This window comes from Cervus canadensis, chromosome 14 (genome assembly GCF_019320065.1).
Source record: "Cervus canadensis isolate Bull #8, Minnesota chromosome 14, ASM1932006v1, whole genome shotgun sequence".
In the NCBI taxonomy this organism is placed as follows: domain Eukaryota; kingdom Metazoa; phylum Chordata; class Mammalia; order Artiodactyla; family Cervidae; genus Cervus; species Cervus canadensis.
Genome location: NC_057399.1, coordinates 40,388,793 through 40,407,610, shown reverse-complemented (window position 1 = coordinate 40,407,610; position 18,818 = coordinate 40,388,793). Strand labels below are relative to the sequence as shown.

The 18,818-nt window shown below is 36.1% G+C and overlaps 1 protein-coding gene across 9 annotated transcripts in view; it reads left to right on the top strand.

Annotated features, from left to right (window-relative positions):
- The window catches only part of MPDZ (multiple PDZ domain crumbs cell polarity complex component), a 159,808-nt gene that overhangs the window by 16,169 nt on the left and 124,821 nt on the right, over nucleotides 1–18,818 (top strand). For 8 of the 9 annotated variants that reach the window (XM_043486468.1, XM_043486475.1, XM_043486471.1 and 5 more), the window contains exons 2-3: nucleotides 8,764–8,843; nucleotides 11,040–11,206. In XM_043486468.1, coding sequence (XP_043342403.1) covers nucleotides 8,828–8,843; nucleotides 11,040–11,206 — 183 coding nt within the window. In that variant the 5' untranslated portion in view covers nucleotides 8,764–8,827. Of the gene's footprint in view, nucleotides 1–8,171; nucleotides 8,353–8,763; nucleotides 8,844–11,039; nucleotides 11,207–18,818 lie in introns of all 9 variants that reach the window. The other variant, XM_043486467.1, reaches the window with a different exon arrangement.

Below are 18,818 nucleotides of genomic sequence, written 5' to 3'. Positions count from 1 at the left end.
TTGGAGGAATTCCCCTGCCTGCTCTGTCCAAGAAGCGTGCCCGGCCTGCTGCTGCTCGGCTCTCCACACTGACAGCGAGGTGGCAATCAGGAGCAAACTGCCCACCAGCCTGCATTCCTGAGTTTAGCGAGGGGATGAGAGAACAGGAGAGGCTAAATCTTTATTCTCAGAAGCATCTAAATCTTTTCTCTGAGTCACCATGTTTGGTGTGAGTTGACTTGGACAGAGGGTCCCTTTCCTGTAGGAATGGTTGTTTTAAGAGAGAACAGTATGGATGGAAAATACATAAAAATGGTTGCCCAGAGAGAAGGTATTGGAATCTCTAGTTCTCTAGCAGTGTGTATGTGTGTGTCTCCTTGGTTGTTCTTTAAAAAAAATATGGATGATGGAGGAGGAAGGAAATGGATATAGTTTAATGCAATATAAACTTAATTGGTTTGTAGTATATTAAAAAAAAAAGTCCAGCCTTTCAAAAAGTCAATTGAGTAATAAAGCAGCCTGAGGTTCTAATCCCAGACACACTGCTGATTCTTATTGTTTAAATTGTTACACTTATTTTTAAAATTATAGTTCACCAAACCTTAGCGAACTTGTATGTGTCTGTGCCCTATGCTTTCAACCATAAAATTGACTTCATCTTTGAGTGTGAGCAATAAATAAGGAGCTTGACTCAAAAGCATCACAAAATATAATTTATGTGTGTGTTTCTGGAAGTGGATATAAATCTGGTAAAATGTCTGTATAAAATTAGTATCTTTGTGCTTTTAGGAAATCCGCAGTTAAGGACAGAACATGTTTTACTTTTTGAAAGGACAATGAACTTTTCACTTCAGGCCAACAGTCTTAAAAATAAAAGGAAGTAGCTTTCAAAACCAAAATAAAGTTAATGAACATTAAACAAAGTTAATGTTTGTTAGTATAAACACATTGTTGTGTAAGTGTGTCTGTGAGTTACTAAGTAGCCTAATATCTATAAGTATTTTCATAGGTTCTTTTCTCCGTATTAGTAAATTCCTAGGAAAAGGAATGAGATAATTATTATCACCAAAATTTGTTTAGAGTATGTAGATTCCTGATCAGAGGAATGATTATAATTTATGTATGTCCAAATGTGGATTAACATGCCACTTGCCCATATTATAATTTTAGCTTAAATATATTATGTGCCTGTTCATAATGTTGAATCACCATTTACATAAACATGAAAGATAAGTTTTCTTTCAACTGAAACAAATTTATATTCATGTACTCTCTTGGGTTGACCCATCATTTCCAGTGGTGGGGGTTTTAGTTTGCTCTGCGTGTATGTTCGGAAGTAGAGCAGTAATAGTCATTCATCACTTCCTGCCCTGCTGCTCAGCCTCACTTGGAATTAGCTAATCCGGGGCCATAGATCTGCTTCTAAGGCTCTTACCTCACAGGGCTTGGTAAAACTAGAAGCAGTGTTCTAACATCAGAAAATCAGAATAAATTTGTTTTTAATGATACAAATGCAGATTCCTTATGAAATACTACTTTTGAAGAAATCTTTTCATGATATTTCCTGTCATTTTGTGGGGGTTAAGTGATCTAGCCTGAAGAAATTATCTTTCTGGTAGCACTTACCAGTAGTAAAATATTTTTCCAAGTAATTTAGTAGTTCAAGGTGAAACCTTTTTTTGTTGGGGAAGGATGATAGGGGGAATTTGAAAAATATTGTGAATAAAGAAGGAACTAATCAGCTCTAGTCCCGTCCTCCAAAATTAGGTAGGTATTAACATTTTCACATGTTTACTGTCAATCACTTATTTTTCTATATTTTTGTTATGAAAACTTTATAATGTACATTTTATGTTGTGTATATTATAGTGAATCCTCATGTATCCATTATTCACTTTCAATAGCCACTGTTGCAGGTCCAGTCCTGTTTCTTCTGAGCTCTGCCATTTTTTGGAAGAAAATACCATGCATTTCACCACTTTATCCATAAATATTTCAACTGAATTAATTTTTACACATATAAGTTTAAAACATTCTAAAATTATAGTTTCCATAAAAAGGTAGAGAAAGCTAAAGTCATCTTTTGACCTCTCTCTGATCAAAAGCTACCACTTCCATCTGTCCACTCCTAAAAGTAACTATAACTGTAATTGATTTTAGAATGTGTCCTTTTATCAATAACTCATTGTTGTAATGATGAAATCACATAAATACCTTTTTATGTGTAGCATATATTATTATTCGATATATTAAAAATTATAGGTTGACATCAGACTGTTTACAACTCTCATTTTCATTTTTGAGATACAGATTGTGAGCCTGTTCTTCAGTGAGTCTAACCCATTTATATTTATTGTGAATGTGGATATCTGAATTTATTTCATTCCTCTTTTTTTAATGATGCTTTTTCCTTTTTTCTTTATTTTCTCTATTCCCAAACTCTCTTAGATTACTTGAGTATGGTTTGTTCCATCTTTTTTCCTCCTGGTTTATAAATTGTAAATTCTGTTTTTGGTTTTTTTTTAGTGTTTTAATTTTCACATACATGTTTGGCTTATTTTTCTAGTGGAGTTTGAAGTGAAAGTATTTCTATTCTCCTTTGACTAGAATATTTTAGCCAGAAATATTTTCATTACTTGTAAATGGTTTCCACAGTTACTATGGTGTCATTTATAGAATGAAACCTTGTTAGTCAGATCTCACATTCCTTTATCAACAGTAGATTTATAATTTGTTTGACTTAAACCTGATGACTTTTCTCAGGCTCTGATCAAAACTGAATCCTTCACAGTATTTTATTCACCTGCTGTAGTAGAAGTTCCCCATGCTTTGTTTTTTTGAAGTAACTATCTCTCTTGTAAAATTCTTAATTGTCTCAGTTTTCATATTAAAGTTGTATTTGCTTGTAAGTTCCCTCAAATCTTTATTGGAAGTAGAGTATCCCCATGAATTAGTTAAAGGAGGAAGGGTTCATCTTAAGAAAGATACTAGTTTATTTGGGATGTGATAGTATGATGCTGTACCTAAGCAGAGTGTAATAGGTGTGTTTAATTGGAACAAAGAGAGCCTCATACAGATTACCTCCGGCAAATGGAGTGCACTGTAAAAATAGATGTCAGTGACTATTTCTTGGGGACCAGTTTTACTTTGTTTTCCTCTCATTAGCTGTGTTGGTTCTTCCGGGCAATACTTGCCTCTCTCCTAATGTCAGCTGTGTCTCTGCCCACTGATTTGTTTCTGTCTCTCATAACTCAAGCCTGTGTGTGCCCCATCTTGGCTTCTTCATTCTTACTTATGCTTCTTCTATCTTTTCAACTCTAGCTCCACTGCTGCTGCTGCTAAATCGCTTCAGTTGTGTCCGACTCTGTGTGACCCCATAGATGGCAGCCCACCAGGCTCCCCCGTCCCTGGGATTCTCCAGGCAAGAACACTGGAGTGGGTTGCCATTTCCTTCTCCAATGCATGAAAGTAAAAACTGAAAGTGAAGTCGCTCAGTGGTGTCCGATTCTTAACGGCCCCATGGAGGAGCCTACCAGGGTCCTCTGTCCATGGGATTTTCCAGGCAAGAGTACTGGAGTGTGTTGCCATTGCCTTCTCCAATTGGTTTATTCTTTCAAATTCTCGAGAGAGAGACTCTAGCCCAGTTTTACCTCTTAGGTCAGCAGTTAGATTGTCTTCCATTGAGTGAGGAGCCCACCCTTTGCTTCCCTGGCTATGGTTGGAGGAGAGGGGCATAGCATAGTGTGAAATGGCATATTCCTTGGAGCAGGGGCTGTGGGAAGGTTGCAGTCTGCAGTAATTAGTTCAGGGTGCTATAAATAATGCCATAGACTGGGTGGCTGAAACAGTAGAAATTTATTTCCCCACTGCTCTAAAGGCTGGGAAGTTCACCTTCAAGGTCTAGCGGGGTTTGGTTTCAGGTGAGAGCTCTCTTCCTGGTATTGTGGATGGCCACTTTCTCTCTCTGTACTTTCAATGAAAAAACATGCCTTTTCTTTGTTGCTTGCATGTGAAGAGAGGGAGAAAAGGAAGGAGAGAGAGGAACATAGATATCTCTTTGTCTTATAAGGTTTTCAGTCCTCTTGGTTTAGGACCCCACCCTTATAACCTCATTTAAACTTGATTATTTCCTAAAAACCCTATCTCCAAATATAATCTCATTGAGGGTTACAGCTTCAACATAAGAATTTTGGGGGCCCAGCAGCAGCAGTGTTATAAGGCACTGTAACACTCACTCAGCCTTTTAAACTCTTGGTCAGGACAGAGCTTTATTTCTAGAACATCATATCACTTGCTATTTTTTTTTTAATATTCTCAGTCTTGATGGTGTTAATATTACCATGCAATCAGTAACTCAAGCAGGAAAGCTGAGATTCTTCCTAGACTCATCTGCCTTATCTTCACATCACCAGATCCTGTTGCTTACAGCTCTTATTCCTTCGATCTGTCTCCCATTTTCATTTACTTTTCACTTTCATCTTTTTGAAAATGCTTCTTAACTGGTCTTCTTGCTTCCAGGTTTTATTTCTTTTATAGATATTCCACACCCTCACCAGAGTGATTGTTCTAAACCAAAGATTGGCTGTATCTTTGAAAAAGAAGCTGCAGTTTCAAATAAACTCTTCATGAATGGTACCCAGGGCCCTCAGTGATTTACCCTGTAGCCACATCTGTAGCCTCCTCACCTCCTCTTTCCTTGTCCTTCAGGCCCAGTCCAGGCCTAAGTAAGCGCTTGCAGTGCTCAGAAGGTACTGCGCGCTCTTGCCTCTGTGTGGGGAGCCCTTCCATCACCCCTTCTGTCCTGTCTCCCACCTGTTTTTTAAAATTCCATGCAGGGGTCGCTGCCTCCAGGAAGCTTTCCCTTTTCTCTTCAGTTTGGGTTTGATGGCATCTCTCTTTTCTATTCTTATTATTTCCAATGTCTGTTTACTTTTTTTTTTTCCTTCCACTCAATTGGCCCATGAGTTCTCAGACTGTGTCCTCATTCCTCTGATTCCCCCACCCAGAAACATGCTCATCACGTAGGCACTCTGTGAGTTGCTGAATCAATAAATAAGAGAGTTTGAGTTCTTTTGTAAGCTTGTGACCCCTCTCAGCATATTCATTTTGGACAGGTGATTTATCTTTCCATTTTATAAAGGAAGGGTGAAACCATCAATCAGTATTTGACTTATGTTAAAGGCAAGGTTCCTGGATACTAGATTTTCTTTGATTTGGAAGAGCAAAAAAGAATGAATAAATTCTATTATTATTGAAGGAGTTTGGAGAGATTCATAAATGTCAACTTGAAAAGGAAGATTTTGTTCACAAATGCTTTTCTGATCAAGCCTGTGAAAATGAGGGAGAAGTCCTACAGAACAGATGCTAAAAAGAGCTGACTGTTTTATGTTGGATGATTGCATGATGCTGGTGGGTAGTTGGACATTTTTGTGCTCTTGGAGCAGTAGTTCAGTAACCCTAGAATATGAATTATGACTGCCAGTGTCAGTTTTTCTGTTATGGCCAATTGACTTTATGACAAACTGCCTACAGATGACTATAGCCTTGCATTTGTCTGCTAACTTCAGGTAGTGCTGAGACAGCTAAGAATGAGACAAATGCTAAATTTAAATGCATTAACGGATGCTGAGCAACTTTGACAAGCCGCAAACCATTGCAGCAAGCTCTCCTAATGGTGTACTCCTTTTACAGTCAAAATAGTTAAGATATCTAGAAAATTGTATGCATTTGGGGCAGTTTCTGTTACTAGAATTATTTTTAGCATAAGACATTTTCACTTGTTAGTTGCCATATAGTCTGTGTTGGGCAAGAATGATTTGTTTTATGTTTCAAGTACTGATTCTCAACTACACAAAAGTTGTGCCTACATATTACCAGTACAACTTGTTGAAAAGTAAAATGATTCCTAATTAATCAGTTTCTGTTTCTAAAAGAAATGAAAGAAGCTGTTTGATTTTTATCCTCAATTGGAACTAGTGTTATCAACCAATTGTTGGGAAAATCAAAAGGTCACAGCTAAAATCATTAAGAGGATTTTTAAAGGGTTTGTCATTAAAGTTCTGCAGGAAGCATAGAGTCCTTAGATTAAAAATGGTTTTTAAAATTTGCATTTTTCCTAAGCTAAGTAGGCTTGCCAGATACAGTAATGGAGCCCTGGTTAAATTTGAATTTCAGATAATCAACAAGTTAGTGTTTAGTGCGATTATATCCCAAGTATTGTGTGGGATATACTTGTACTAGAATTTATTCATTTATCTGAATTTCAGATTAAACTGGGTATCCTGTATTATTATTTGCTAAATCTGGCCACTGTATACTGACAAAAAATTTTAAAATTCAGAAGAAATACAGCTCAAAATTTTCTTCTATTGTTCTCCACCTCTTGACATCCAACCATTAGTGTCTTTGGAAAGCTTGCAGGAATAGTCTAGGCTTATATATATATATAAACATTTATGATAAGGGTTTCTCTGAAAGAATAAGCAATTCTACTTCCGCATAACCGACTCGTAGGTGAACTTTTGGATGCCAGGGTTTTTCACAATTGAGAACTATTTACTCTGTGCTTTCTCTGCAGACTCCTCATGAATCAGTGGGCCTCTGAATCCATAGGCCAACCCCCATCCCCCACCAAGCAATGAATACAATTTATCTTTCGAAGTTAATTTTTCATAGAGGAAAGAGCATAGAACTAAATTTTATTGTGCCTACCAAGCACTTGTGTAAATAATTTTACTCTTTCAAAGTTTATGAATACCATTCACTTGTAATTAGAGATTTCAAGTTGAGAAAAGACAGATGAGTGACATAACAAGGGTGTAGAGCTAGTAAATGGTCAGGCTGAAAGTTTAACTCAGGTCATCAGACTCCCTCGTCGATGCCCTTTGATTACCGTCACGCTTCCTCCGGGGCGGTTGCATTAACTACATGTTGTAGTCCTGGACGTCCTTCTGTTGGGGTATCTTTCCATTTGTTTGTTTGTCAGAAGTTAATAATTTTTTGAGACAGGATCTAATAATGCTCTTTTATGAAGGATTCTTACATTGTCCTTTAAGATCTTCCTATATTTTCCCTGTGAAACCACGCAAGGTTTGGCATTGGAATGCTCCTCTACATGTGGTCAACATTAATCATAGAAGCAGAGAGGTAGGTGTTTTGCAGTGAGCTGAAAATTTGTATGTTTATCTCACTTCTCATAACATACCCAAAGAGTAAGTGTGTTTTCTAGGAAACTGAGGTTCATATGATAGGCCCCTTGTTCAAGGCTGTATCACTCTTAATTCCAAGTTAGAGTCAGTGCTCTTTTTTCTTGACTTTTTATCTTTCTGAGTTAAGTTTTCATAGGGGAAAGGGCATAGAATTAAATTTTATTGTGCATACCAAGCACTCATGTATATAATTTTACTTTTTCAAAACGTTATGAGACTTTCTAATACAAGTGTCAGTACTTGAGCTGTTTGACTATTTGAAATGGAGTCATTTTAAATTATACATCCTACCTGGCTTAAGAAAGGTCAGGAGGTGTTATTCTCAGAGTTCACACAGAGGTGAGTGCAAGCACTGATGGTCTGTGCATCTGCCCCTGCATACCAGATTCTTCCTTTTCTCCCAAAGGCATTCTTTCTCAAACAGAGGGGCAGCTTGTTCCTTCTCAGGGAAGTCCCCTGTCTCATCTTCTAGATGAAAAGTGAGGATGTCTGGTTCTGAATTCCTCTTCTCCACTGAAGGAATGACCCACGGACTTCTGATGACTCAGGGTTTTCTGCAAGGGGAAGGATCAATATAACTTGAAGTCAGTTGTACAAAACTGTTGGACAGCAGAGATTCAGGATGGGTTAGTGATGTGGGTATTGTCAGTGGGGACCTGCATCCGGTACTTGACAGAGTTTAGATGAGTATAATCAGAGAGAGATGAGATCTGTGTGGGTTGAAGGAGTTTTTTTGAGTAGGGAAAAAGATTATTGACAGGAGGGTATTTTAAAAATGTAAAATATCGTTTGAATGTTGTGCTCTCCTTTATTCAGTTTTTCATCTATGATTTAATATATCTTGCACTCACTCACTGATTGAGCATCACAGTTCATTTCTTAATTGGTGTGTCTGAATTGTCTTCCCAGTTAAGACTAGGAACATTTAACAGCAGGGTCATATCTTCTGCTTTTTATCTTAAAAATATTTTCTTTTGCCTACAGAATTTCTCATTCAGAGCCCAGTAAGCTCCTTCTACTTTGGTTAAGGATCTGTAAGTGAATCCAGAGTTACAGTGGTCTCTGTTGAGGAGCTTTTAAGGAAATATTTTGGATACTTCTACCAACTTATTTGGGGCTTCCCAGGTGGCTCAGTGGTAAAGAATCCGCCTCCAATGCAAAAGATGTGAGTTTGATCCCTGGTTTGGGAATATTCCCTGAAGGAGGAAATGGCAACCCACCCCGGTATTCTTGCCTGGAGAATTCCATGGACAGAGGAGCCTGGAGGACTACAGTGCATTGGGTCCCAAAGAGTCAGACATGACCTTGCAACTGAGCACCAACTTATTTAAAATAGATTTTATGCCTTTTACCGTATTATACAAGTATTACCTGCAAATTTAAGATAATTTTGAATAGATCCTAAAATGAATACATTTTTTTTTTGGCCTATACAGAAAACTATCTTAAGTTATCTCCACAATATCTTAATGGTCAGAGGAATCATAGTAGTATCAAGTGCTTTTTAAAATATTTAGTTTTAGAATATAACTTTAAAGTTGTGAAATATAACCATTTCATTTTCTTTTCTCCCTAGAGTTCCATTGTAGATGTTGGTTTATAATCATTCTAAAGAAGAACATTGAAATTTGGAAAAAAAAATGTTAGAAACTATAGGTAAGACCTATTTCTCCCTGTTTTAATAATGATTTAAACTCCTTCCATTGGAAATATGTTCTGCATATTAAGATTCTGTCTATAATAACTTGGTTAGTTTTTTTTTTATCCACTATCATTGTACTAGGGCAGTGTGTTTTGATATTTAGATGATTTCATATGAAGTGTTATGCAAACACATCATTTATAAGCAAAAGTTAAAAGCATATGAAATGTTCTACCAAATATGGGTTTTAAGAAAGCTTAATGTAAACCCAGTTCTGATTTATGAACTCAGTTCTGGTTAAAGTTTGTTTCTGGATAGTATCAGAAGAGTAACAATATTTTTAATACTGAAGGTCATTGCCTATGTCTTACTTTTACTTTACTCTTGGCAGGTTAAATAGTACTGAGCTTTTAAGTTGGTAAAACTATTATAATAATACCGAACAGGTTGACCAACTTGAGTGACAATTTATGGCAGTTTAATTTCTGCAGTAGATAATTTAGGTTGAAATATCCAACAAATTTTCTACACTTACGTGTTCATCTCCTCCCTGCCCCCACACCCCCCCCACCCCAGCCCACACACACATACTGTCCTGCTCTTTAGTTTGAGAGAAGCTGGTTTATAGAACTGGTTTCAGGTATGTCAGGTATGGAACATCCAGTCTATCATGGTCCCTTATCTGGCACTGCAGTCTTCACCTTTTCCAGGGAACTCTCTGGGTGTGATTATTGGAAGGTATTGGAAGCTGTCTGTGATGCCTTGATGATCATGGCTGATGCCTTGACACCTGCAGGTTTTGAGGGGTAGTGGGAAATGGGTGGCAAGAAAGGAGGAGCTGTTTTTGTAATCATGAGAATCATTATTGTTGACTTTTGTTTCTGGTACTATGACCATAAAAAAGAATGCATGGGTGCACATTTCCTGCATCACCTATTTTATACTAAAATCACACAGAGTAAAGACTAATAGTTTACACAGGAAAGTTCCTCATAAGAAAGTGGGCAGCAAAGGGGAAATACAGAATTATTTAAACCATTACCTTCTAATCTTCATTTTGTAAGTTATTACTGAGTTGTACACCTTTCAAGAATTGACGTGAGAATTCATACTAGATTTAGTTTTTGAGATACCATGGGAAATATGACCTAAAATCAGTTGTTAGGCATACCTTTATTACTGTTTGCTTTTAAAATTCTGCATATGAGTGTTTAACTTTGTGCATGAACTCATGGTCAGCATTAGTTAATATTTTAGTTTCTCTATTCCTGTGTAATCATATTTTTGCTATCAAAAAATGTCTCTAGTGATAGTTCTCACTCTTTTTTATTACTATGATATGGCAAATATATTTTAATAGATATCATTGAGAATCTTTAGGGCATATATCTGAGCACTCCAGTATTTTTTAAAAATTGTAGCTTCACTTACATGGAAGGGAGAGAGGGAGTGAAAGTGGGATTTTGAGAGATGTTTTACCTATTATTTGTGATAACATTTAACTGTCTAGAGTCTTGCATGTTAGATGTTAGGATTATTAAGGATACACTTATGGAAAATACTAACGTTGGCACCTTTGTACCTTATACAAGGTGATTAATAAATTGTATTCAGTTTTATGCTTATGTACATACACTATTTAATTTGGAGGAAAGACATTTCAAGCATTAAAAAATTGTGTTTTTGAAGGAATATGTGTTATTGTAATGTATTTTCAAGTAAATGCAAAAGTATATAATGCTTTGCCTCTTAATACATGAAATTGTTCTATTTTGGATGTTATAATTCACCAGTGACATTATTTACCTCTACTTATTAGTTATATTTCTCATTTTTCTTATATATACATTTTTAATAAAAAAAGAAATAGCATTTATAAGATCACAGAATGTTTGGTTTTAATTAGTTTTTATAAGAGTTGAAATAGCTGGTATTAGAAGCATATCAGATATGCATCATCTGAATTTGTTTCCATATTTACCATTAGTTGCATATACCAGGCACTATAACCAGTTGGCTGTTTTTAAACAAACTTTCTTATTAGAGGCTTCAAGGTTTGAAGAATGTATTTAGAGTGACCTGTTTTAGTCCCTTCTTTTTTCCAAGTCAATTTTCAGTTCTCCCAAGAAATAGTTTTAGAATTTCTATAAGCATGGTTTGATGCCTGTCTTTTGAATTCTGTTACTGACTAATGCTGCTCTTTGGTTTAGACAAAAATCGGGCCCTGCAGGCAGCAGAGCGCTTGCAGGCCAAGCTGAGGGAACGTGGGGATGCAGCCAATGAAGACAAACTGAACCTTCTCAAGTCAGTGCTGCAGAGCCCGCTCTTCAGCCAGATTCTGACCCTTCAGACTTCCATACAGCAGCTGAAAGACCAGGTAAGACGTGGTGTGTACCCACCTGAGGCCTGGATAGCATGGCACAGAGCTTGTAAAGTCTCCTGTGTTTTCTGAAAGGCTGATTTTTGTATGTGTGAATTAATTGTTAATGAAGTCATTTAAACCTCCAAGTGAGACTTCATATTCACTGTGGCTCCCCACCCTGCCATGCCCTCAGTTATTTTCTTAATGGTTGTGGCTGTATATTGTAAATGATATGACATTGTGTTGAAAGCTGTGGGAAAATGGAAGAATGAGTTCCTGCAGGAGAGGAAGATGATAAAAATATGTTTAGGGTGGATGGTTGTAGCTTGGTTTCCGTCATCACTGTGACTCATGGTTCATGTGATTGTGCTTATTCAAATTCAGACATTCAGCACACTTACAAGATTTCAGATGAGCCTGGATTTGCATGTGTAATCATGTATGCAAGGAAGGGAAATCACCTCTATATTGACAGTAGAAGGAATAATTACATTGTCATCAGTTAGAGGAATTGCAATTCTCACTTCTAAAAAGAGTGTAAGTAGCAATTGCTCCCATGACAGCATCAGATGGTGATAAACATTAGGACTTCTAAATGTAAAACAGTGTTTATTTCTGTAAAAATTATGAGCATTAAAAAATCCTACCGTTTATATTAAAATTGAAACATAATGCAATGACAGAATGAAAACTGAAGTCAGATGGTCACTGAACTTACTTAATGCAATCACCATTTCTCAGGTTTTTAAAAAATAGTTTTTAAATGGTTGTTATCCTCACAACGTTTGAAGTTAATCTAATTATGTCTTCAGCCCAAGTTAATTATCATTCTGATCTTTATAGCATTAATCTAATGGTTATGGATGACTGGCTAGCCAATATTTTGCCTTAAAAGTTTAACATGAAACCTGAAGACTAGTTTCATAATTCAGTTGAAGAACAGCTTCAATTAACAACACCAAAACCCCCCAAATCTGCCAAATGGAAAAAGAACAATAGTAACAATAGAGAAGGAATTTGTTAAATGTCATATAACTTCTTAATCTAGTTATTTTAGTGCCCTCCCCCAAATTAAGTACATAGATCAAGAAGAATCTTTAAAAATATTTCCCTCAAGTGAATTTGTACCTAATGATTTTAAAAGTTATGATCATGAATTAAGAAAAAGAGGTGGTTTCATTATATATAATTGTGTTTTTTTCCTTTGTGAATTATTGAAAAAATTGGTTTCAGGTACTCATTTTCAGAATGGGTTGGCATTCTTTTGGAGAAACCAGTATTATGGCTATTATGGTATAGAAAATTACCTGGTTTTTAAACAGTGTGAAGATGTTTTACAGATACCTTCTCCCCTTATTGTATTATGTGGAAATATGACTCGAATGAGAGAGAAAGTTGAAAGAAAAATTACTAGTGATTATGGTAGGAAATGCTGTTGGTCCAGTGAAGCAGCTGTCAAAATGTCCCTGCCGTCTAGTCTGATGTGAGGGGAATAGCTTTTGTACTTACCAGGTCTGCTGAAAGGAAGGGAGAAAAAGGACTGCTTGTTGTTGAGCTCGTTTTACCCTTTCCAAATGGAACTAGGATATGGGATCTAAAACTATTTGGGTCCCAGGTAATTCAACTTAAACTTCTTTGGAAATTATTGAGGATAATATTATGGAGCCCCGTAGTCTAGGGCTACAGACAGGGTGATCTCATTTTATTAATTGACCCTTGAATAACCTGGGTGTGAACTGTACAAACTTGTATTTTCTCTTCCTTATGATGTTTTTAATAATATTTTCTTTTCTCTAGTTTGCTTTATTATAAGAATATGGTATATAATATATATAACATACAAAGTATGTGTTAATTGACTATGTTATAGGTAAGACTTTAGTCAGCAGTAGGCTATTAGTAATTAACTTTTGGAGGAGTCAAAGCTATAATACTTGGATTTTTGACTGCATCATAATTGATGTCTCTCCCCACTCCTCACCCCTGTGTTGTGCAGGGGTCAACTGTATTTCAAGGCTGTGATGTTCGTGAATTATGTAGGTGTGTTTGACGTGACTTTGCTGTTTTTGGCTCATTGGTCTCCTCTTCAAATACTGAAAGGGACTATGGAAACCATCTGTTCATCCCCTGCTGATTATAGCAGATTAGTGAGAGTGGAGCCAGGAGTGGAACTTGGACTTCTTGGCCCCCAAGGTACAGACCTTTCCCTCATTTGACCCTGAAGCTTGTCTCATCTCCCCCAGACCAAGGTTAACAGAACCTAGATGCCACGAGTTTACTGTCCGTTGAAACCATAGATAATGTCCTGCAGTTTTTGTACTCTTCACTTTACTCTCCATTCTTTACCAGTTCAAAATCATTTGTTAATTTTTTTCCCTTGCCAGACTAGAGAAAATTTTCAAAAGCTTATATAATATTTTCTGTTTTAAAGTTAAACTTACATATTCTAAGTGTCATCATGTTAGATTTAAATTTTCTACATCATTTACCAACTGCTAATTTATTAGTTTGTAATTTAATATTTAAGTAGTGCATCTAAGGAGTGAACTTTGTGCTTTTAATCCAGTAGCTATACAAATCTGATGAATGGCCAGCTTTTATTTATTATCTTTCATCTAAATTACATTTTCAAGTATTTAATTTTATATGCATGATAGGAGCAAGTTACTGTCTCTGTCTCTTTTAGTATTACTGGAAAGTTTGACCCCTTTAATTATTCTCTGCCATCATTTTGCCTTTTAAAAGCAAAGGGAGTGAATAATTGAAAAGCTCAAGGTATATTCACCATATGGAGAACATGATCATATTGTTGTATTAATGACAGATGCTAACATGCCTTGTTGAATTAAACCTACTATTTTTTTCCCCTCGGATCCTTTTCACTACTTCTTTTCAATAATGTTTAATTTTTCCAATTTGCTTCTTCAGTATTAAGACAGCCCTTAGAAATCAAACTGTTTCCCTTTGGCAAATTAAACACTTGACAGGTGTGTAACTGAGAGGGCAAAAATGCCATGCCCTGAAGGGATGTGCTATTTAAATATTGTCAAAAATATTAACAGGTCTGAGAGTATAATTGATGCCTCTGTTTAGCTCTGCCGCATTGTGTATTGTTCTAACCACCAGCTAAAAGGATGTGTGCTATTAAACCTGAATAATCTCTAGTAGCTCCAGTTCATTTCCTATTGCATGAGTCCTGTTTGAGTGAGGGGGCTGGATAACTGTGACTTTGTGTCAATGATCTGTCAAATGCAAATTCTCAAGTAGTGTCCTCACTGTCACCTAGTCAGCCAGGCTAATAACTGCAGGGCTTCATGCATATTCATGACAAAAATCCAACTCTGGTGGAGGAAATAAACACGTTAGCAATTTAATAACAGAAACTTGTCAGACGAGAGGATATTGGATTAGCATATTTATTCTGTGACATTTGTCCAGCCCAATATAGGTGGATTCTACTTTCATGATTAATTAATTGCCTTGCCTTCTGAACTGACTAAGGGTACTAAGTTAAATGTCTTTTTATCTTAAGTTATTTGTAGGAAAACTATGACTTAAAATTATTAACTTTATTAGAAAGGACTGATACTTAAAATTGTCATTGCTGAGATTTTTTAAAATTATGGTTACAGAGACCAATTCTAACATTGAAGAAATGATGTGGATATCAGGCTTACAAAAGCTGCTGATCTGGAAAATTCGCCTTGGGGCACAGTATTCTGGCGGTTTCTCCTCGTCAGGGATTTCCAGCCTTTTTGGAGTATGGCACTTCTTATTTTGTTGTTGTTTGATTTCCAGGATCCTGGTTTGTTCACCTTTCTCACAGGGAAGTGTTGGCTTACCTATATATCATCTAGATGCATATGTATATATACACAAAATTAAGACAGATTTTTCTAGGTTTTTCTTTGGAAATTTTATGAAATTTTATGAAATCTCTTGGAATTATTGGAGAGACATTGATTTAACATAGAACCAGTATTGGAAATTACTGTTCAGTGTGGATTAGAGTAATTCAGTCCTTTTTCATTTTTATTCTCGAAAAATATGGTCTTCACGGTATAAAAGTCGTGGTTTTATATTTCTGTGTTTCTAAGTTTTATCTGTTCACATTCCGAAAAAAATCTGGGACAACTCCTGAGGGCAAAACATCCTAATAGATGATTCAAAGGTAAATCTAAATAAAGATCAAATAAAAATATTAGAGAAATAGATATACCAAGAATCTTGGGTGGCTAAAATTTGAGTATATAATTTAATTCTCATTTCCCAGGACAAAGGCAAAAAAGAACCAGATGATTGTATATTGCTCAATATGAGACATCATTCAATAAACCAAATTTCCCCTTGGCAATGGGAAGGTTATGGGAGCTCATGGTTTTTTTTTTTTTTTTTTTTAATAGAAAGCTCATAATCATTTAGTAATAAACCTTTATTGAACACTTAAAATAAGTAAAAATGCAATGAGTAAGTAAGATGGAGATTCTACCTATCTAGAGGGAAAGAACATATATGGTCTTATGTCATTAAATAGAAAAATAAGCTAAGTGGTATAAAAGGAAGAGGAAGAAATTACTAACTTTGACTAGAGGAAAACTTCACATTGGAGGTGACATTGAAGATGGGTTTTGAAAAATGAGTAGGGTTTTCTGTAGAGATAGAGGGAATTATTTCAGGTAATGGGAAGAGTGTTTACAAATGTAGAGCTGTTCTCAGTTCAGGGTCATTTTACACTTTCTCTCCAGGGGACACTGAACAGTGTCTGGAGACACTTTAGATGGTTGCAGCTTGTGGGTTGGAGGGGCGGGACAGTGCTAGGGGCATGTAATGTGTGGAGTCCAGGGATGCTGCTCACATCCTCAGTGCAGAGGACAGCCCCTCAAACAGGGAATTGCTGGGTTTAGAGAGTCTTCAGTGCTGAGGCTGACAAATCTTGACAGAGAGTCATGGATATACCTGTGTTATCAGAGCAGTAGGATATGGGAGGCTATTGATAGAAGAGGAAACTTTGGAGCCAGACTCTGAAGGCTTTAGTAAGGTTTTCTGTTTTTTTCTTTGTGTTTTTTTTTTAATCATCATTGCTCTTTTGCATTCAGCTTTCCATATCAATTTTTTTGTAACAAGTTGAAGTTGTATCAACTTTATGTCTTAACTATGCTATTTAATACAATATTTTAACAATTATTTATTTTTATTTCTGCACATTTTAAAGACTGTAGTAAAAAACATACAACATAAAATGAGGGTAAAGGTTTTAATGACATTTTGATGGATAAGGCCCTCACATACAATTGTAAAATACATGAATCATTCTTCAAAGGGCTGTTTCTTTCATCTTTTGAAGTCTGAAATACACTAAGGATACACACTAATTTAGTAATGGCTTTTCTGCTAAAGCATGCATGAGATAATGTACCCCATGTATATTTTTCTGATCCTCTATCTTAAAACAAAAACACACTTTATAGAACCTAGAGAAGCAGGCAGTCAGTGTGTTAGTTGCTCAGCTGTATCCGATTCTTTACCACCCCCATGGACTGTAGCCCACCAGTCTCCTCTGACCATGGCATTCTCCAGGCAAGAATACTGGAGTAGGTTGCCATTCCCATCTCCAGGGGATCTTCCTGATCTAGGGATCGAACCTGGGCCTGCACGGCAGGCAGATTCTTTACTGTCTGAACCACCAGGCACGGACGGTGAACTTCAGAAGGTCACTTTCTGAATACCTGATATCAGCAGAGGGTATTAGATGGAACATCACCATGCCGGGGCCTGCCCAAAGAGCCGCTCTTCTGTATTTGTAGGACTGATAAATCAAGTTCATGGCCAAAGTGTTGAGGTATGCTGCTGTTAAGCAGTAATATCAGCACCTCTGATGCTTTCTTACATTTATGATTTTTAGATTGGTGAAAAGTTGAAGATTTTGATAATTGAGCACTTGATTGCTCTGTTTTGACTTAGGTAATTAATAAACCCCCACTATTTTGTCTAATTCTTGTCTCAAAGAGCAGAAATGCCTGTGTTTCCTCAGCCTGATTTATTACCTATATAAAAGATGAAAACGTAACCCTGTGTCGATGGTTTCTAATTTGAGACTGAAATGAAGATGATTCATCTGTAAGCTTGCTGTCAGGAAAAGGGAAATGACTACTGTCTCTCAAGAATTCTTAGGTTAAATTATGACTTGGTGTGAAGGGAGGGGAATGGAGAGAAAGAATATATGCCTCAACCCATTAACAAGAATTATCTAGAAGTCAAATAGAATTCTTCCCAGTTGATGTTGCCTGCGAAAATGAAAAAATATTTTTCTTACCCTTAAAATGGTTGTACTTTTATGATCGAGCATTACAGCAGCCTAACAGGAAAGTGTCTGTTAGACTTCAATGTACATTATCTAGGAGAAGTTATGAGAGGAGTTGAGTCTCATGTTTTTGCATTTACCATAAAGTTTATTTACTGTCAGAATTTCAAATACTTTATTTTTGGTACAATAACAGCTTTTAAATGTTTGTTCCTTTAACTAAAAGTTTGTAAATATAGAGCCTTTGAAGGGACTAAAATTCTTGTTTTATCCTGGGCAAGAAGGCAATGTTCAAGCTTTTTATACAGTGCTGGATTAAAATGCAACACCATCTTGCCATTGAGTATGCATGTGTGTCTAAAACAGCAAATGGTGCTAATTGTATGGTGTTTTTGTGACAAAGTTAAATGGTCTTTGGAGAAGAGGGAAAAAAATAAGAAATTTACTGAGTATAATCTAAATCAGTTTTTTAACCCACGAATTTAGAACAATAGAGGTTGATTTGCATTTGAAGTATGGCAACAGTAAGAACAATTCCTTTTAGGAAGCTCTTGTGTGCTATGGACTCTGTCTCATTTATTCAGTCCATCAGCTTTTTGAGGTGGGGTGTCTCCCCACTTTGTCCAGTGAGGAAATTGGGGCTAAGAGAGATTTTATCTGGACCATACAGTTATTCATTGATAGATTTAAGGGAAGTCTGTGTGACCCTGAAGCCAATGCTTTTTTTTTTTTTCCCTTCTAATTTGCACTTTTTCTAAATCCTTAGTTCTATAACATAAAGGAAAAATAAGTTTAAAAAAAACAGTTAATATAAATCTTTTGTAAATTCACATGTATTAAGATTTGCTGTTTCCCTCGAAGTATCCCTCCTAAATTTTAATCAGAAATCCTTTTAAATATAAACCAGAAGTTTCATCCTGCTTTTATTTATAATTAGGCTAAATTTTAAAGTAAATGGACTGGGTAGAGTAATAGTAAGATGGAGAGGCAGCATGGTAAAGTAACATCAGTCTTCATGTGCCCATTTCCATATATTTATACTTGTCTAGAGGGTTTTATTTTTATTTTTCTCTAAGCAGACTGTGAGCAGTGAATCAATTTTGTCTTCTAGAAATGTGGGACTGGTAGAAAAAACACTGCAAACATTCTAACATGTCATTTGTCTAAATTTTCAATTTCTAAAATCTGTGGTGACATTTGAAATAAAGTTAATTTTTATACCTTTGCCCCTTTAATGTAGAAAATTCCAGCATACTTTGATAAGAATATTATTTTTGGTCAAGCTACATCCTTTACAGTCTTTTCCTTTGGAAATTTTGTTAAGAA